We start from the raw sequence: 20283 nt of genomic DNA on the forward strand, positions 1-20283 counted from the left end.
ATACATAGCAACCAAAGCCTCTCTCAACCGCGAACCCGGCAACGTAGCAGTATACGCACGCGTAATCTCCTTGGCGGTGGGTAAAAGATCCAAACGTGTATATTCCTCCATCAGCACATCCATAAGCCCGTTCTTGAAAGTCGGATCGGCGAGCATGTCGCCGAGAGTATAGGCTTGGACGAGAGCAGTCATGAGTTTTCTGAAGGATTCGACTTTGGCGTCGTCTTTTTCCTCTTCTATGTCGAGGATCACGACGTCGCCGGTATAAATGTATTGTTGATAGATTGCGAACGTTTCGGGGAGAGCCCAGGGGAGTCTGATTTTGGCGTCTGCTTCCAGGTTGGAAAGCTCGGAGCATGTGGATTGGAGGAAATTTGAGGACTTGGTGAGGATTGTTTTGGGGATGTTGATGACTTGTTGGTCTTGGCCGACGATGACTTGGACTTCGCTGGTGAAGTCTAGTCTGGGACTTTGTCAGTGCCCTGACGAGATGGAGAGGGAGAGTATCTACCTCTTTCGCTTCAATGGTGCTTGGCTCGACCTAGACGGCGAGCGTGAGCGCTTCTTCTGAGTGACGCGTGACTCCTGCTCGAGATTGAGTGGCGACCGAGCGGATTGCGTGAGAGCAGGAAGTGAGGGTGATGTGTCTCTCACGAATGTTGAACTCAACGTACGTGATCGCGAGTCCATCGTGCCAGAGCCCGGCGTAGCCATATGGTATGGGATGAGCAGGACCACATCGAAATTCGAGACAGATTGTGCTGCCTACAGCGATCGCGGGAAGTCGCTCGCACCTGAGGCAGGTGCACCTCCCAAACAGCGAGGCAGTCGCAAATCCTCATATCGCCAAAGATCGCCCTGGAGAGATTCAAACACGCTTCAACGCCAATGAAGCAGATCAGGTCCATGTCTTCGATCATGCAATTTCATGCATCTCGCAGTACCGTTTTGCCTAGGTTATCGTGTACAATGTCGTCTAATTGTAGCTCAAGCCATGGAACGCATACAATCACTCTTCACCATCTCCTCAAGCCTTCGCATAAGCCGGCGGCGGCGGTACTCCCTGGGCATGTGCATGCGCATTCACGGGACCAGCATCATAATACCCCTGCTGTGCTGGCGGCGGCACCCCATCCACACCACCCCTCCCATAATCCCTTCCATACCCACCCGTATTCGCCTTCCGACTAAAAACCCCCGGCGCATCCCTCTCCTCGTATATCCCCCTCTGCGCCAACTCTTTCCGATGGAAATACACATATTCCACATAAAACGCATGGATATGTCCGGGAAAGAAACCCAGAATTGTGAGACAGATGTTGATGAGCAGGTCTGCGCCGCAGCCGGCAACGAGGAAGACGCCGATGGGTGGGACTAGAGATGAAAAAAGAAAAGGGTTAGTTAGTTGGCAACAAGTGGTGGATTTGTGGGGCAGAGAGACGTACGGAAGATGGTGAGGATGATGAGGATGATAGCTGAGATCATTTTTGCGATTGCGACTGCGACTTCTTCTTTTTGTGGAAGAGTCGTTGGGGTATTAGTCGTTTCAATGCTTGTCGCTTGGACTTTTCTTCGAGGACTGGGTCGGATTCCTACTCGACTGGTCGCGGGGAAAGGATTGTGAGTTCAGAAGTTGGTGTTTGGATGAAGTCGATGGATGGTCGGGTTCGTCTTCTTCGTCTTCGTGATACTTTTGAGGTGAGAGAACGCGCGAGTTTTGATTTCATGGCGCAGCAATAGTAATAAAGCTTGCGAAAGATTGTTGTCCAGGATGTCAGGGCAGGTGACGCGTTTGCGTCACTGGAAACAAGCTTCTTTCTCGCCCTTGCCTTGCCGATGCCGCTCTCGATTCGATTCTCTTGTGAATTGTGGCGTAGCTGCACTTGTGGCGTTGCTCTTGCTGCACGAATCAGATGGTAGACGTGGGAGATGGTACAATAATGCACGTATGATACCAATTCAATTCAATACCAGCTGTGTCATACAGCTCCAGACCTACATAGCTCATGCTATTCATTAATGCCTCTGAATCAACCATAACTCTGCTAACCGGCCTACCTGCCTAGACCTCCATTCCATCAAAAACATTCATCCATGTTGGAGGGTCCGGTGTGATATCTTCTGCAACTGGACTCTTGAGTGGACTGCCCTCATCAGAAGCATCACCCAGCTCACCACGACGATTGATATGAGTTGTGAAACGTGGTGGTGTGCGCATAACCGTTCTTGGCCGCTCGGCAGTGTCGCTCCATAGACTGCTGCACGGGCTCGGACTTTCGAGTTGCATGTCACGGCGCATGTGCATTTCCAGATCGCGCATGCGCACGGAAGGCGTTTGCCGCTTGTTTGAGATCAGTCCTCGGAGAGGAGAGGGAAGTGACTGGTCGCCTCCCAATTGATTGCAGGCATCTGGCCGCCTCCTCATAGTAAGCGGCATAGCGCACCGCATAAAGGTCTCATGCCGGACTCCGTCTAAATAGTGTTTCGTGACTTTCGCGCTCAGCTCTAGGGGCATGGTGAAGACGTCTTGGCGTTGAGCTCCAATTTGCGAAGCCATTACGGATGGGACTCGACCGCGGAAGCACTTGTCTTCGTCGATCCAATGTAGCCAGTCTCCTGATGGCCCTGCGAAGTACTTAATCTCGACGGACGACATGGATGAGAACGGTCGTTGTGAGGAGATTGTTGGCTTCAGAACGAAGCATTGAGTCTCTGCAACCACGTTTTGCAGATCGTTAAAACTGATGACGGGAGGGTTCCAGCTGTAGTGCAGATGTAGCGTAATGCGATGGTCTCGACGAGTTCTGGCTAGCGTGGAGAAGTTGACCTCAACAGTTGGGTAGCGTCCAGGAGAGTAGTTCCTAGATGAAAGCCTCAGCAAGTGTTTGGCCAAGCGACAGCTTAAACTGCCGCGTTAAACATCGCGATCTCGGCCACTTCCACGTCCCGGAGGTGTCTTAACTACACTTACCAGCAGTGTTGAGCGAGGCAGAACTCTTCGAGAGCAGTCTCAAAGTCCGCTGACGATTTCCAATGAAGTTGATGATTGCCAATGTGCTGCTGCCGTTCGATGCGATCCTTCATGTCTTCAACGATGCTCGAGACCGTGATCGTCATGGGCTGCGTTCCAAGTCCTGCGAGGAAATCGTGCAGGGTTCGCATCAATTCGTCGGGTTGAGCTTCCACTGCGAATGGACCGTAAGCATTTCTTTCAATGCTTTCAACGCTTTACTCACTGATACCCGGTCCCTGCCTCTCAATAAAAGCCTCCACAGTCGCATACAAAGTCTCACGACTAATCGCATCCTCGAACGCCTTCTCCTAGAACAAAACTTCGTATCCACTCCGAACGTCCGGAAGCCTCCACGTCGTTGTAATGTCTCTGTCATAGACGATGGCCCGACCATTCTTGGCGTGTGAGCTTGCCACTATGCGAGGGCAGGATCCGGGCACAACTTCCGCCATAGCCACGTCCACCTGTCTCTGATCGGTGTTCTTCTCCGCTCGATTGTATGCGGCGTGGAAGGGATGCCAGCATTCTATCTGTAGGAAATGGGTAGAATCATTAGCGAAATTCAAATACTCTGGAAACAGATCTGGAGAGGATAGTGCTGTCTTCCACGCGCAGAGCGAAGTATGGTTCTCGCGAGTGAGTCGTCCAAAGACCAATGTGTGGAGCTTCAAGCTTGAATTTACTTACCGCATCACTCCGGGGTGGCCATTGTGCTCCTGATGAAGTAAGATTGATCCGATCGTGAATAAATTGATACAGCTCTTCCAACTGCGCCACCTGGTGGCGTGATGATGAGTCCGAATCGCTTCCATTCAAGGTCGTTTCGTCACTCGCACGGGTTGCTGGTCGCTGCTATAATCATGAGCAACGCGATCGGGACTGAAGCCGTGTCTTGCAAGGATGTCCAAACCTCGGGAGATGCCATGCTGCTGATATTGATGCTTGCCAAAGTGATGTGTTGTGCGCGGCTCGTTGCTCATTCTTCGAGGTCGGGATTTGAAGTCGATGGATACGTACATGTAGAGTCATCAGCAGGCGCTGATCATCCGCCTGCTGTGATGGCTCCTGCCAGTCGCAGCCAGTCTGTTGGCAAGAGCGATTCTGCAACATCGACCGTCCCAGAGGGGCGCTTGCAGGCAATGCACCCTGTGGAGGCACTTGTGGTCACCAGCTTAGTATCTAAAAGACGAGGCCGACATGGTCACGTCTCAACATGAGATTTTTGAAACTGCAACATTTCCAAAGGTGAACGCAACTGGTTAGCGAAGAAAAACCGATCCAAAACCTGGGCATCCACTGCATCACAGAGCATCCATGGCAGCCCTCGTGCTCAGCCTCTCATTCTGATTGCCCAGCCTGTTGATCTGCAGAAAAGCATCGCAGCCGTAGCCTTCCAGACTGTGCACCTCTAGCGAACCAGCCCAGTACTCTGCATAGATCTTGCTCATTGGAAGGCCCATTCCCAGCTTCAGATCAGGCGGTCGCTCTGAGAGTGTCGTCAGAGAGCTGTCTCTCTTTTTGGGAACATGGCTTTCGTCGGCTGGTGAAGGACGTAACTCCTGCATAGTCCCTGCTAGCTTCGGTACCTGGCCCAGATTATGCAAACGGGTGTTGCGTCGAGGACCTTTGGCAAAAGACCATAGGTATGGCAGGATGTCCCTATCAATACCGCCTCCCTGGTCGGAAACGCGGATAATGGCATGCTGCGCCGTTCCGCATATCAGTACCTCGATCGGCGGCGGCTTCTCCAGTCCTCTCTGCTCCACTGCGGCCTGTATACTATTCCTCAACAACTCTCCGATGATGTATTCGAGATGTGACGGGACATATGGGAAAGTGGTATCTAGATGGCCTTGCAGTACGATGTCAGGAATGGCAACATGTGATCCATATGCTTGGGAGCAGAGCTCTCTGGCCATTTTGGCACACTTTTCAACAACCTCCTTGGCATTACACTTGAGAAAGATTTCGCCAACGAACTCATCGTCGGGTGATGTGGTCGACTTCCCGGGAAAGTGCCAGAGCGAGTGGAAGGTATGGGTCAAAGCCAAATGCTGCTCGGCAATCGTCCTACGACTGATTCGAGATCGCAAAAGGTTGATCATGAAGCGATCGCACTCGTCGCTGCTGATTGAGTCCTGGATTTCAAGAATTCCGATGGCAAGCTGCGGAATGACGGCCAAGTGCTCGTTGAGCGTGAGCTTCAGAAGCTCACAGTAACGATGATTGTCTTCAAGAGTGCGCACTTCGGGCACTTTGCGGAATCGCTCGAAGGCAGCGTGGTACAGGGCGTAGACTTGGCTGATGTGCTGATTGGTCACGGCGGTATATGGCAACATTTGGATGTTACGCAGCCTGTGCGCGATGCGCGTTGGCAGCTCAACACGAACATAGTTGGCAGATTCGATGAGCCGCTTCTCGGTCAATGTTCGTCCAAAAAAGGTCAGTTGGCGTAGACTGATGGGTCTGGCTTCTCGTGCGACCCATTCGTCGAGGGCGTTTGACGGTCCGCAGGGCGGCGGCACTGCTCCGGGATGCAGCGCGTTGATTGTGGGCGAGGCTGCTGTGGCGAAGGCTCTCGCGCGGATGGCTGGCGGTAGTGCGAGCAGGGAGCGGGCATTCAGGGATAATGGCATAGCAGCGGGAGAGAAGGGGTGAGTCGATGTGGACGTGAAGACGATGTACTGTACCACGGCCGACGGGCTGCCAGATATTCTATCCCGACCAATGCCAAGACATGGAACCGGAGCTGTCTACGAGCTCGAGGGCAGCGATGGTGGGGCTGACGCTGTGCTGTTCCTGAGGCACACGTCTCTGCCATGCCATGCCACACCACAATGTGACAGCCGCCTTTGTCGCCTGCCAAAGCCAAAACGTCATTCTCCAGACTCTAGCAGACAAGCGGCCAGCACTGCACTCCACCGCATCTCATCTGCTGCCTTCACCTCATCGAGCAATTGCTGCGCAGTGCAGTGCATTTTAGACGTCCTGCCTGCCGCCTTCCTCCCCATCCGACACATTGCTTCCGCCCACACATACACACAATCGCCGCCTGCCCACGCGCATCGCATCGCCGGCACACGCACACGCACACGCACACGCGCACGCACAAGCACAAGCAGACATCCCATCCAGCAAACCTGGACTGAACGGCGCGCAGTGTCTGCAGCCACTTCCCGCAGCACACGCACCCCCCTTCGCCGCAGCAGCTGCAGCTGCAGCCTGCGCACACACTGGCTCTGGCAATGGATAATGTAAGCTCCCACACCATTGTTCTTCCACCAACACTCCACTCCCACACCGCATACCGCCCCCCTACAATCCGCCCTGCCGCCTGCCGCCTGCCGCCTGCTGCTCCGTGCCCCCCCCCGGCTACGCACATCCATCGTCACAACTCACATGCATGTATGCGCATGCGCTACTGCTGTCCTCGTTGTTAATCAGAAACAAGGCTGACGTAATGATGCCAAACAGCTAGGAAGTGACATGCTACTAGACTCCGACTACGACGAGAAGCGCCTGACCCCGAGCGAAGACACCGATAACGTCGCCATCATATCGCCAGACGACGCCGACAGCATGGACGCCGACGCCGACCCCGATCCCGCATCTGAGCCCGCCCAACCCCTCGCCGACGACCACGACGCTATGCTCGCCCGCTTCATGCCGGCATCGCCAGACTACGAGACAGAAGCTGAAGCCTGGCACACATGGGACATCGTCGACTGGACAAAGCAGCCCAAGCGGACACATGGCCCAGTCTTCCACTGCGCTGGCCATCCCTGGCGGGTGCTGTTCTTTCCAGCAGGTAATTCCGCTTCGGAGAGTGTATCCTTCTATCTCGAACAGGGCTTTGAGGAGGAGAAGGGCCAGAAGCCGCCAGAGGACTGGTACGCATGTGCCCAGTTCATGCTGGTGCTGTCCAACCCCAACGACCCGTCAATATACATTCATCATGAGGCGAACCATAGATTCACAGCAGACGAGGGCGACTGGGGCTTCACACGCTTCGCCGACAAGAATCGCATATTTGCCTCCAAATTCGACAACCACACACGGCCGCTCGTCGAAAATGGCGTCGCTCGCATGACCGCATATGTGCGCGTGCTGAAGGACCCCACTGGAGTGCTATGGCACAATTTCGTTAATTACGACAGCAAGAAAGAGACTGGCATGGTTGGTCTACGCAACCAGGGCGCCACGTGCTATCTCAATTCGCTGCTCCAGTCTCTATACCTCACCGGTGCCTTCCGCAAAGCCGTCTACCAGATTCCTACCGAGACCCAAGCCGATCGAGAAGCATCGGCTTCTGCATACTGCCTACAGCGCTTATTCTACCGTCTCCAGGCCGACTCAGTGGCCGTCGGCACGCAGGAGCTCACCCATTCCTTTGGCTGGGAGAGCAGGCAAATATTCGAGCAGCAGGATGTGCAGGAGCTTTCTCGAATCTTGATGGAGAAGCTGGAGGCGCGCATGAAAGGCACAGAGGCGGAGAACGCACTCAATAACATGTTCGTGGGCAAGATGAAAACATACTTGAAGTGCATCAACGTGGAATACGAGTCGAGCCGGATTGAGGACTTTTGGGACCTTCAGCTCAACGTCTCGGGATGCAGGAGTCTCGATGACAGTTTCCGAGATTACATCCAAGTGGAGACATTGGAAGGCGACAACAAGTACGCGGCCGAGGGCTTTGGCCTGCAGGATGCCAAGAAGGGTGTCATTTTCGAGAGTTTCCCTAATGTGCTGCATCTCCAGCTCAAGCGATTCGAGTACGATTTCCAGCGGGATGCGATGATGAAGGTCAACGACCGATACGAATTTCCAGAGGTCTTCGATGCATCGCCATATCTGGACGAGACTGCAGACAAGTCGGAACCATATGTCTACCATCTACATGGCGTGTTGGTGCACTCTGGAGACCTCAACGCTGGACACTACTATGCTTTCCTGAAGCCCGAGAAGAACGGCCAATTCTTCCGCTTTGACGACGATCGAGTGACGCGCGCGACAAAGCGCGAAGCGATCGACGACAACTTCGGTGGTGACTATCAGAATGCCAACGGCGTGGCGAAGGGCCAGAATCCATACACGCGCCAGTGGAGTACGAAGCGATCGAACAACGCATACATGTTGGTCTACATCCGCGAAAGCCGGTTAGACGAGATTCTTCTGCCAGATGATCAAGTCAAGCCGCCCGAGCACCTCCCGGCCAAGATCGCAGAAGAACGCGCGCTCGCAGAAAGGCGGAGAAAGGAGAGAGAAGAGGCGCATCTCTACATGACCGTTCAGGTGGCATCGGAGGAGAACTTCAAGGCTTACCAAGGTGTAGATCTGATTCCGTGGTCGCCGGACAGTCCGGACGACCCAGCAGCGCCAAAGAGCCATCGCATTCTCAAGTCAACTACTGCTCGCGAGTTCACAGCCATGATGGCAAAGGATCTCGGTGTTGACGTTGACCTTATCCGGCCATGGGTCATGGTGAATCGACAGAACGGCACGATTCGGCCCGACCAGCCGCTGTCCTGGCCAGATATGACTTTGCAAGAAGCGTCTGACAAGTTCAGCACGCGTTCGGCAGGCTTCCGAGTTTTCATTGAGCAAACGACACGCGACGAGGACGGACGTCCCAAATGGCCCAGCGAGAGCGATCAGCTGCCAACAGCACCCATGGTGAATGGTGCGCAACCGCACAGCAACAAGCCCATCATCCTCTTCCTGAAACACTTCGATGTCGACAAGCAGCAACTTCAAGGCATCGGCCACGTCTACATGTATCCGCTCGAGAAAGCCGTCGACCTTGTGCCTCACATCATGAACATCATGGGATGGGAACCCGGCGTCGCGCTTGAGCTCTACGAAGAAATCAAGCAAAACTATATCGAGCCGATGAAGCCGAAGAATACACTTGTGGCATCGGAAATCCAGGACGGAGACATTATCTGCTTCCAACGCTCGCTGACAGAAGCGGAGATTGTGGCGATGAGACAGACGAACCCGACCGCATCATTGAAAGCGGACCAGTTCTACGACTACCTGATGAACCGACTCTTCGTCAACTTCACTCCGAAGACACTTGCCAATCTCAGATTGCGAAACGAGGAAGATCAGCGATTTTCCCTTGCTCTATCAAAGAAGGACGGCTACGATGTACTCGCCCGCAAAGTCGCAGAACACCTTTCATCCATCAACGAAACGCCCGTGGATCCCTCACACATTCGTTTTACGACCACGAATATCCAATCAGGCAAGCCACGGACGGCGGTGAAGCGGCAGCAAGGAGCTACAGTGAACACCATCCTTTTCGGCTCCACTGGCTACGGTGGATACACGTATGCGCCAACGCAATCAGCAGATCACCTCTTCTACGAAGTCCTGGACATGAGTCTTACGGATCTTGAACAGCGTAAGACGCTCAAGCTGACGTGGCTCTCCGAAGGCATTACCAAAGAGGAGCCTGTCGAACTCCTCGTGCACAAGCAATCCAACTTCATTGCTGTCCTGGAAGTGATGCAAAAGCAACTACAACTCCCCGAGGATGTCGCGGTTCGATTCTACGAGGTGCATAGCAACAAGGTCTACAAAGTTTTGACGCCCACTCAAGGCATAGTGACACTTAACGATTTCATGAGCCTTTATGCAGAGAAGGTGCCAGAGGAAGAAAAAGAGCTTGATCCGGCCAAAGGAGACCGCCTGCTCTCCTGCATGCACTTCGAAAAGGAACCCTCAAAGTCACATGGCATACCATTTGTCTTCCTCATGAAGGATGGCGAGGTCTTCAAGGAGACGAAAGAACGGTTATCCAAGCGAACAGGCATCAAAGGCAAGAACTTTGAGAAAGTCAGGTTTGCTGTGGTCAAGGGGGGCCAGAATTACAGCAGACCTGTCTGGATCGATGACGGTAAGCCTTACTTCAGTGCACGCGATCCGATCAACACATACTAATTTTGCTCATAGATGACATTCTTTCCGAAAAAATCGGCCCCGAAGATCACCTTGGTCTCGAACATCCTAACAGGAATCGAAACAACTGGGTGCGTTATGAGAGCTTGAATATCCGTTAGAAGCAACATCTTTCTCGTGCTTGGCATGCATGCATCAATTCGGATTTTGCGCAGCGATACAGAAGGAAGGAAAAGCTGAAGGCAAGGACAAGGCCTTACAATGGCAAGGCTCAATGGCATTAAGATCGGGCGGGCGTGAAACTTTTTGCGGTGTCATGCATAATGCATCTCGTTGGATTATGATGTACAGATACCTCCTCTCGCATGCGGCGTCATGGAAGGAAAGAAAGGAGACAGCAGAGCAGCAGCAGCAGCCCGCCGAAGAAATCTTCCTTCCAGTAGGACCTTTTGGTGGCTGGATTTCTTTTCTAGAAGGTCTCAATGTCAGCGCGCTTGCTTGCTTTGCTCTTCTTTTGCATGATGTTCTTCAGCGAGCATTGGAGAAAGCTAAAGTGGAGAGCATGCGGTGCGATTGCTTTATGTCCTTGTGCTGTTTCAAGGTTGTTGTCTGTCTGTCTATCTATCTGTCTGTCTGATACAGATAACGAGCGAGCTGGAAATTTCGAAGTCAGACAACCGTTATTCTTGCAATGCACCCTGTTAAAGAAGGTTAGTATAGCAGAAGCTATAGTAAGAGAAGAAGAAGAAGAAGGGGAGGCTTCTGTTTAAAGATTTTACTAATACTCGTACTTTCCCTTTCCTTTTCTTTTCTTCTCTCTAATTCCTACCTTACTAAGGAGGGTAGTATTATTATATATCGTAAGAGAGAAGTTCAATCTTACAAGCTTACTAGCTAGCTAGCTACTATAATAATTATTCCCGTCGTAAGGCTAAATAGAAATAGCAGACTACTACCTAGAGACTGCAGCGGTTAGTAGGCAGGCACCTCTCGAGTCTATACTTAGATCGATTCCTATTATACCTAGAAGCCGATCTCCGAACGAAACGTTAAGTCTATACGTGTATCCTCCTCTTCCTTCCTATCTCCTACAAACTATTACCCTCGTTATCAAAAACAAGAACAAGATAAAAAGCCCGAATTTTCGAAAAAAAAATCAAGGCGGAAACAGAAACGTAGGAGGATCCCACCCCGGTCAGTTAGCTAGCTAGTCCTATCACACAACTGAGAACATGTTGTTGCCTTGCCTTGACAGTGTCACAAGTGAAGTGGGATGAAAAACGCGGCTCTGCAAGAAAGTTTCGCAAAAAGTGAGGGGTCAACGGGTATTCTACGGCATGACGACAAGGATGTGGGTGGAAAGAAAGTGTGAGTGGACGACATGTTGCGGCGCGAGAGAGGATGGAAAAGTGTTTGTCATGAGCTTTACTCAAAAGTGAAAAAATGGCATTTGAGATTGTTTCGTGGGTTGTAGTTTGAATTGAAAACAGCAGTATACAGTCTTCTTGTCTGTCTGCTAGGGTATCTCAATCGCGTCACGCATCGCGCTCCCAAATGTGCCCGCCAACACACCGCCCATATTGCCGAAGCATCCATCACACCTCTTCATGAATCGCCTTGGCTTATTGGTGCATGGTGCCAGTCAGTGAATCTCGCCTGGCTTGCATTGCCAGCCCTTCTCCGCCTGAGCATTCTGCGGAGACCATGCTATCCCTCCTCTGAGCCGCACCTAGCAAAGTAGTGCTGATCCGTCGGTCTTTCCCTCGGCCTTTGATGCCTTTGTTGCAGTTCTTGTACAGACCTGCAAAGTACTCCCACATATCCTTCTCCCACTTCTCCACAACGTCGCCTGCTTTGATATCTTCGAACCGAGACTTGAGACGTCGAATCGTCTCAACATGGAATTTATTCTGATGAGATTTGAGGTTGCCCAGCTGCGTGAACTGCTTGTTACAGTTGTCGAGCTTGCATGTAAACGGCTTGGCAGCAGTGTGCACAATTTTATGCGCACGAACATTGCCGTGTTGCGCGAAAGTCTTGCCGCAGATGTCGCAGTGATAAGGTCGCTCTCCCGTGTGCCTTCGTTCGTGTGTCTTGAGATTACCAAGTTGACTGAATCTTTGGCCGCAGGATGGTTCCTTACAGAGGAACGGTTTGATGCCTGTATGTGCTCGTGTATGTATCTCGAGGTGGGTCTTTTGGTAGAAGGCTTTGCCGCAATCGGGTACATCGCAGGTATATCGCTTTTTTGCTCTGTTATTGCTCGCCGCCGGTTTCGGCTTTGGTGCTTCTCGTTGCTCTGCAGGCTGCGTCTTCATCTGTATAGCTTTCATGAGAGTATCAATTTCAGTCGAGAACACAACCGGCTTCGTCTCTTCTGATGAATCCGTCGCTGTCTGCGACTCTGGGCTTGATGCATACGCAGTTGCATCGAAGTAGACCTGAGAAGGGTGAATCGGAGACCGGTCTTCAGTCTTGATACTGGGTTCGCTGCCTTCCACACTGCTATAGCTTTCATTTCGGACTAAAGGCAGCACCGCCATGGTATTCGGGTTGGTGACTATTGAGGCAGGCCAGGCGAGACTCCCAAAGGTAGCGTTGTTCATGCCGACTGGGATGCTGTAAGAGTTTTGAAAAGCAGAGTGATCCATGTACATTGAGTTGTTCATTGTTTGTGCTGGATGAGTGTTGAGAAGCTCGCTAGGAGCTACTGAAGCCGCGTGCATGGCCAATGTTTGTTGCTCTTGTGCTTGGAGCATTTGTAAGGGGATGGTAGCTGCTGAGTCGGGTCTGAAGGCCATGTTGAACTGTGCCATCATGCCTTGGACTTGCATTGCATTGAAATGTGCTTGTGACAGCCGTCGTTGCAAAAGCTGGCTAGGCGCCTTCGCTGGAAGCACATCGGCCATCGTGCTGTGGATTGTAGGGCGGGATGGAGCTCGAAGGCTCGCACGGTGATGAGGAAGCGGTCAGAAGGAGTCGAGTGCGCAATCGAAGCGGTTCAGTGTCAGGCAGATGAATACCTCAAGGATGTGTAGAGCTTGGGGTTCACGAAAAGGATTGAAGCTGATTGAGACGGGAACAGCTCCCGCCTATACATACCAGGCCTCTGGATAGCAATCGTGCTACCGATGATATTATATACATCTCGGATGACGAAAACGCAGTGGAAACAGCTCTATCCCGCAAGAGATGCATCTTGCAGCCGTCCATCACCAGAAAGGTAAGCTCGAATCAAGTCGGGCGGGACGTGTGAAGCGAAGAAAGTCTAAAGCGACTTGGATACATGGTGGGATCGAGATGGAGCTGTGATATCGCGGCTCAAAGCTCAAGGCTCTGCGGGACGGGGGATGTGAGGTGTGGTTCGGGAAGTCGGATATGTGCGAAGGTTCGATCCGTCGCCAGCCACTCCAGGTCTTGCTCCACAAGCGCAGGGTGATCGATGCCAAGCTCACGATTGCATGTATCATACGCCTCTCACGAGCAATCTGCTTTCAGTCTCAACCGAAGAGGCATCACGAGGCTGAACGCCTGCAGGGAGAGGGCAATGCAGAGCTGAAGCTAACGCGAGCCAACAAGCCAAGTGGAGTGGCCATATGTCTGGATTGAGATCATTGCGGTGCAATTGCTTCGATGAACATAGCAGATCCGTAATAACAGAAATGGTCCATGGCAGTCATCTCGTATGTATTTGGTGTCGCATCCATGCATGGGAATGCTGCAAATTGGAGTCGGTGGCGCCCGACGAGCGTGGGTGGGCAATCAACGTCGGCTCCCAGCTTTGAGGTGTGCGGCGCGGCTTCCACGCCCTGGGCAGCCACGAAGCGTGACTGGCGGACTAGAGCAGGAACAAGCGAGACACGCAGCGTGGAAGAAATTCCCGAGCTGGCGACGATCTCAGCTGTGGTGTGGAGGCCGGTTATTATGTGGTGTCGTCGAGATTAGTCGCCGTAGCTTCTGTGGACTGACCAGGTCGCCGGAATTGTTCTCCATCGCTGTGAGTGTATGTAAATGATAACGGAGACGCCAGAGTCCATCCAGGTCAATATTATTAGGAATCGTATCCCAGCTGGAGTGAGGCGTCGCTGATGCTCGGTGTTGCCTTGCCCAAGGGTATATCCCACGCATGGAAGGCCATGTCTGCCAGACGCCGCCCTCCACAACAATGGTATAGTTCTCCATCATCACCGGCGAATTCGGCCACGCCGGCTTCGACCTTCGAAAGACTGCAACATCTCGATGTCGCGATACGAATGGCCGTAGATCCCGTGCTCGTGCTCGTGCAACAAATGTCCAGGTAGGACCTTGTCCCGTCGCCGTCGCCGTCACCGGTTGAGCCGGTAGAGTCCGAGTGCAGACACAATGTTGAGGCAATGGGATTGCTGATGAGTTGTTTGTGCTCTCAGCCCGTGTTTGAAGCGAAATTGTGCGACCTGGCTGACTCAGCGCCAAGAACGACATGTTCAAACCACCACATCTTGGCTGAAGACATTGTATGAACCCACCCTGAACCTCACCATCCTCGGCGGCTCCGACGTCGAGACGATATCTACTGAAAATCCGTGGCTCATTCATCAATGCGAGAGAGCGACTATTGGCACCCCATACACAGACACTACTGCTCTCCGCTCAAGTAAGGATACGAGAGAGCAATTATTCATATGCCGTATCCCGAAACTACTCCTCTCCGCTCAAAAAAGGAGACGAGTGAGCAACTTTACACCTGATTCACAAGGCACGAGATCGCTATACTTCCGCCCATCCTTCCTCAACCTCATCAACTCCTCCCTCCCATATCCCACTTGATCCTTCCCACACGCTAACCTTCTCAGATCACAATGATATTTCACGCAGGCACTGCAATATTTCCATCAAGCTATCGTCCACTTCGACTCCTTAAGTTGTCCTCGATCGAACATGTCCAAAGCTTCACCATACATATATCCAGGAACAAAGACCTCACCAACAAAGCGCCACTGTCCAGGCACAGTTTCCGACCGTCGTATCAAATAAGGCGTTGGACAATAGAAAATCACGACAATCACATCGCCAGGCTGTGCATCTGAGGATCCCAAACCAATCTTACCACCTCTTGTAGCGAGAAATCTCCTCCTCTTGCTCATTGCCGCAAGACAAGTAGCAAATCTTTTGGTTTCTCGCGTCATGTTCGCTTTAGGGTCGATTGTCTCTCCAGCATCGATGGTTGCTTGCATGAATTTTCTCAGGTTGAGATATGGCTCGGCGAAGTCGACTTGCTCATATCGATCGAATATGATCTCGCTGGCATCCTCATCGCGACTCAAGAGATCAGATGGGTTCATTGTCACACGGTTCGCTGTCAGCGTGCGAGCATACAAATCGTAGTAAGAGCTCGAGGCTGACGTAGATGATGTCGAGAACGTTTCATGCGCTAGCTTGAAGCATTGTCGCTCCCAGGCATAAGTTTGCAAGACGCTGTTGTAGGCGAGGAACTTGGCAGATTCTGCGGCTGCGTTGCAATCGACGGTATGCGTGACGATGTCGAGCTCGACACCAGTAGCAATGATGCAATCTGTTCCTGGAGAAAGCGCTATTTGTCGTGGGTTGTTGGTGTTGTATTGATTGTCCAGACTGTGTTTCGCTTGAAGGGCATTGGTGATGTATTTAGCATAGTACAGCTTGCTTCGAGGCAACTTCCATTTCCCATGCTTTTGAAGACCGGCACATGGCATTTGCTTCTTCAACCAGGCTTGTTCCTGGTAATGGCCTACCCAACGAGAACCGATAGAGATGGTTTCTTCTCGGGAAGCGAAGTTCGGACACCAGCTCGGAAGGCCAGCCAGCCTCTCAACTGTGGCCGTGTGATTCAGTAGGCATTCTTTAACCTCATTGCGGATGTAATGCTTTGCGAAGCGAGTAAAGACTTCAGTCTCCGGCATTCTGATATCAAGTGCGAGCTCTTTGATTGTCGCGTTGTCGAGAAGAGCAAGTTGGCCAAAGACCATGTCTTCTGGCTTGGTCGCCATTCTCCTACGAGTTGCCAGTAGAGTTGCTGACATAGTGACCGCCCAGCCGTACCGCAGCTGGCTTGCACGTCCAGTCCTGACCTCCGACACAGCATCAATCCCGTGCAGATCGTCGCACGCAATGCCAACCTCACCGGTGATTAGCCATTCTTTCAGTCCTGTCTTGGCTAAAGCCTCGACGAAGTGGTCAAATTTCTCCCACATAGTGGTGGAGCTTCCACATAGCACCGAGGCGTTGGGAGCTTTGTAGAAATCCTTGTATTCGATCGTTCCGTCCAGCTCACTGGCCATGACGATTTCTTGCAGTGTCCACAGCCGTGACCACCAACTCCTCATCATGATGCTCGAATATGCCCTCCAGATCTCATGAGTAGGATCAGGCAATCCAGCCTGAGCAAAGTTCTGTTCGAGGTTCTCATAAGCATCGGCATCGCACTTCTGCAATTTGGCAGTCACATTCGGCAAGATTCGGAGAGCACCCAACTCCATCTCACTAGCTTGGCCAAGCCACACATAGACCTCCTCCGCGTATTCATAGACATGCCTCATATGCTTGATCTGATACCCTTTATCATTATCGTCAGCCTGGTCAATACAGATGGCATCGATCCACAGAAATCTGCGCTCTCGTCGCCGTCTCAGCTCGAGAAGAAATATCCTCAAATTTGGCGTGATCCAGATGTAGCCATTCCTCTCAGGCTGGTGATTCATCACAACGTTATCATCCTTGTCCAAATCGCAGCTTACCGTCACGAGGTGAAGTGGAAAGAGCTCATCAGCGTTGCCCCAGCTGTAACTCACTGCTACATATCCTTTTGAGCCCGACAATTTCTCTCTCACAGATCCAGTATCTTCTCGTGCAGATGGCAGAAATGCTGAAGTGAAGCCTTCTATGCCGAGGAATGCGAAAGTGTTGCTCATGATGCGGCCCGAAAGAGGCGCATTTTGACTATCCTCGCCATCGGGGAGGACATCAAGCTGGAATTCGCGGATGAGCGATTGCTGAGGGTCATCGTATACGAATGGTTTCCGAGGAGGGCTCGCACTGATTGTGACGCCAGGCGGAGGTTTGCGGGAAATCATGCTCGTGAGAGTGAACAGGGGAGGAAAGATGCTTGTTCGGACTGCCAAGGCCGTTCAAGGCTGGTGCATTCGGGCCGATGTCGGGTTTCTCTCCTAGTCTCCATCCCTTTGAAGGCCAGACCGGAGATTCTTGGCGAACTAGTCCCACTAATGGTTCCACTTTCCATGTTAATTTTGGTGGTGCGGCGAACGCCGATTAGGCCTTCCTTTATAGCCGACCTCGCTCCGGACAGGGTATCGATTAGGGTTAGTAAGGAGGGTAGTTTATAGGCCGCCGTACTCTTAGAGATTAACTTTGCTAGTTAAACCTAAGCAAGTAAAGGAATACAATGCCGCTAAGCACACTAAAGCGAGAGGTTTATAGACTATAGACCTATAGAATGTAGATACTAACTTATATAATAGCTACGTACGCACTTCCGTACTAGGGAAGAGTCTCGTTAGCGCCGTAGGCTCCGCTCGAAGGGCATTAAATTAAGCGTAGAAGAGGTACGGCAGCTCGTACTACTACGAAGTCTATTAAAGTAGCGATTGTCGACTGCTAGTAACTAGTCTAAGGCAATTCTTAAGCGCCTTAACAAGGTAGAAGCGTAGATAAAGGACTTAAGGGTAGATTTAAATATATAGCAGTAGTAGCAAGCGTAGGCCGTATATAAGGAGGTTAAGAGCGTAGAAGGCTCTTAAAGTAAGGAAGAGGTTGTTAGAGCCTCCGAGTTTAATTAGTTAAAGGCTAATCTAGTAGATTTGACGACGGAAGTAAAGGCAATAAAGGCGTTGTTATTGTCGTTGTTTTAGGCTTAGTAGAAGGCCTTTAAACCGGCGTTGTAATAGCTGAAGTACTCGTAGAAGTTAAGTATAGTTTATTAGCAAATATAGGCCTTTAAGCCTGTCGATAGCTCCTTATATCCTTAACGTTATACTAGTCGTAGAAACATACCTTACAAAGGTTGTATTCCGGTCCGCAAATAAGGCAGGTTTTAGTAGCATTAAACGCTCGAGATCTACCCTTCTTAAGAGGCTACTATTTGAGCTTCTAAGCCGTACGAGTAAGACGGTATAACTAGCACCTCTTAGGGCTAACAAGCGTGCGTTTCTTAGTATATAGATAGCTATTATTAAGGCGAGGCACCTTAGTAGGTAGATCGTCGTCTTTCTTAAACTAATAGCGCCGTAGCTTTAGTAAGCCCGCGTTATAATTAACGTGTATGTGTCCGCCTATAAAGCAACCTCTATACCGTAGCAAAGTAGACCTTAACTCGATAGCGGCTCTTAGTTCTACGTCTCGGATAGGACCTAATATAGCCGCTCCTTATTAGACTAAATTCTACGCGAGTCTTATACGGAAGTCGCGTTGCTAAGTGAGTACTAAATCCCTTACATTCTTAGCTATTGCGGCGTTGCGGTAAAGGAGATAGGAGTTAATAACAGCCGCGTCTAAGAGGAAGTAGAACAGCGAGTGCTACGGCTTAAAGGCCTTATACTAAGTACTATAATAGTACCTAAGCTGGTCGTAGATATCTATACCGCCTATATAGTCGTTATAGAAAGCGGCGTATTTAGGTATATATTTGGCTTCTTTGCCTTCTTGCTAGTAGGGGCGTACGTAGGTGCGAATATAGCTATTAGTGTCTCTCGGCTTCCGTCGTTCCCTTAGTTCTCGGTCTACTAGCTAGTGTCCAGTAGTTAGCATTTGAACTAGATTTCTGTCCTACTAAAGAGGGGCAGCTACGTTATAAATTGCCCGGCAAAGCTATATATCGAATAGGAAACGCGTCGACTTGCGATATAACTTAATAGTCTTGCTAGAGGGTGTAGAAAACTCGGCGCCTACCTATAGCTAACTCTTAGAGCCTATACGCACCGTACTAGTCGCAGTAATACTATAATGCCGCAGTATCGCAAAGAGAGGTATATTATTAAACAGATTGTCTAAGTATATATAGTAGAACCGGCGTTAGAAGGGCAATTGTAGCAAGAGAGATAGCACTGCCTTATAAAGCCTCGATAACTAAGACTTTAGGTTAATAGACTACGCTATAAGTAGCTCGGAGGTACCCGCTAGTGCATTCGCGTAGAGATTGGCGTGCTTGTAAAAGCTCGGCGGTAGGTTAACCTTCTTACCTACACTAACATTCTTCGCCCTTCTACGCCGTAATCTACTATTATCGCTATTAGATCTTCTAGTACGACTGTTGCGCTAACTCCGCTACTTTTTTTAAGTCTTAGAGAGCTCTTTATAGACGAAAACTAGTCCTTCGAAGTTATTAGGCACCCTTACCTTCTCGAACCCCCATTTCTTGGTTAGGCTTAAGAATAGCTAGTTTATAATAAAGCTAGTATAATACACTGCTAGCATATAGAAGCCAATCGGACACGGCTTGCCCTTTATTATTATTATATAGTAAGAGCGTCTAGTAAAACGTACGAGGACTTTATCGAGGCTAACGTTAGTTCTAGGTACGTAGATCTTCGCGATTTGGCTCCTTAGCTTGTTAGCTAACTACTAAACCTACATCTACGGCGGGTTGCCCTTATTCGACTCGACCGGCTCGCTATACTATAAACAACTCTTTAACTGCTTAAACCTTCGATCGGATATATTCTTAGTAATAGAATGCGAAGGCTAGTATCTATTAGTCCGCTAGAAGTCCGATTTGTCGCTTATTTAGATAGCGGACATATAAACGATAATTCTAATAAAGATCCGCATCTCGTATAGGTACGTCTTCTTCTACCTTGCGCCTAATACTACGGTCTTAATAACGCTGCTACTATTTATCTTCTTAAAGCGTAGATCTCGCGTATACTCGTTAGTATAGCTTACTAACTTCTTATAGACCTCGTTAGTCTACAACTGCTAGAAATAGCGTATAGGTATGTCGAATACGTCCTTAGAAGTTAGCTTCTCGAAGGCCTTACTACTATAATCTACGCCTTCGAAGAACACCTTATTCGGTAGTAATAACACCTCCGGCAAGTAGTAAGGCCCTTCTAAAGGCGTGTATCTTACACTATCTATAAACCTCGACTAATTAGGTGCCTAAGCAAGGCTACTAACGTCTAATTTAGTCTCCTATATCGATATACTATTAATAACCTCTCTAGTAACTAGCGGCTTATCGTCTCGTCTATTCGGCTCGTATTCTATACTATAAGCGGCCCTAATCTTCTTACAACCTGCGACTATCTCCTGCGACTTAATCTCGTCTATTTCCTCTTCCGGTTCTACGCTAAGCGTACCTATATCGTATACCGCATCGTTATTAATATTAGACTAGT

At 50.6% G+C, this 20283-nt stretch overlaps 5 protein-coding genes across 5 annotated transcripts; 1 reads left to right on the top strand and 4 right to left on the bottom strand.

Annotated features, from left to right (window-relative positions):
• Window positions 1–814: 814 nt before the first annotated feature.
• On the bottom strand, window positions 815–1711 carry MYCFIDRAFT_57257 (uncharacterized protein). Its single transcript, XM_007928889.1, has 2 exons — window positions 1446–1711; window positions 815–1374 (listed from the first exon to the last, which is right to left on the bottom strand). Exons 1-2 carry the CDS (start codon window positions 1483–1485, stop codon window positions 1028–1030), a joined length of 387 nt encoding a protein of 128 aa, XP_007927080.1. The 5' UTR covers window positions 1486–1711; the 3' UTR covers window positions 815–1027.
• A 2603-nt stretch (window positions 1712–4314) lies between these two features.
• MYCFIDRAFT_32163 (uncharacterized protein) lies at window positions 4315–5649 on the bottom strand (the record flags this gene model as incomplete). The annotated part of the gene is made up of 1 exon (XM_007928753.1): window positions 4315–5649. The coding sequence occupies one exon, from the start codon at window positions 5647–5649 to the stop codon at window positions 4315–4317; it is 1335 nt and encodes a 444-aa protein (XP_007926944.1).
• A 609-nt stretch (window positions 5650–6258) lies between these two features.
• Window positions 6259–10418, top strand: MYCFIDRAFT_87148 (uncharacterized protein; the record flags this gene model as incomplete). The annotated part of the gene is made up of 3 exons (XM_007929029.1): window positions 6259–6267; window positions 6488–9914; window positions 9971–10418. The coding sequence occupies 3 exons, from the start codon at window positions 6259–6261 to the stop codon at window positions 10075–10077; spliced, it is 3543 nt and encodes a 1180-aa protein (XP_007927220.1). The 3' UTR covers window positions 10078–10418.
• Window positions 10419–11538: 1120 nt separating this feature from the next.
• On the bottom strand, window positions 11539–12996 carry MYCFIDRAFT_215419 (uncharacterized protein; the record flags this gene model as incomplete). The annotated part of the gene is made up of 1 exon (XM_007929030.1): window positions 11539–12996. The coding sequence occupies exon 1, from the start codon at window positions 12823–12825 to the stop codon at window positions 11539–11541; it is 1287 nt and encodes a 428-aa protein (XP_007927221.1). The 5' UTR covers window positions 12826–12996.
• Window positions 12997–14628: 1632 nt separating this feature from the next.
• On the bottom strand, window positions 14629–17004 carry MYCFIDRAFT_215420 (uncharacterized protein; the record flags this gene model as incomplete). Its single annotated transcript, XM_007929031.1, has 1 exon — window positions 14629–17004. The coding sequence occupies one exon, from the start codon at window positions 17002–17004 to the stop codon at window positions 14788–14790; it is 2217 nt and encodes a 738-aa protein (XP_007927222.1). The 3' UTR covers window positions 14629–14787.
• Window positions 17005–20283: the final 3279 nt, after the last annotated feature.

The sequence above is a fragment of the Pseudocercospora fijiensis genome (genome assembly GCF_000340215.1).
Source record: "Pseudocercospora fijiensis CIRAD86 unplaced genomic scaffold MYCFIscaffold_5, whole genome shotgun sequence".
NCBI classification, from domain to species: domain Eukaryota; kingdom Fungi; phylum Ascomycota; class Dothideomycetes; order Mycosphaerellales; family Mycosphaerellaceae; genus Pseudocercospora; species Pseudocercospora fijiensis.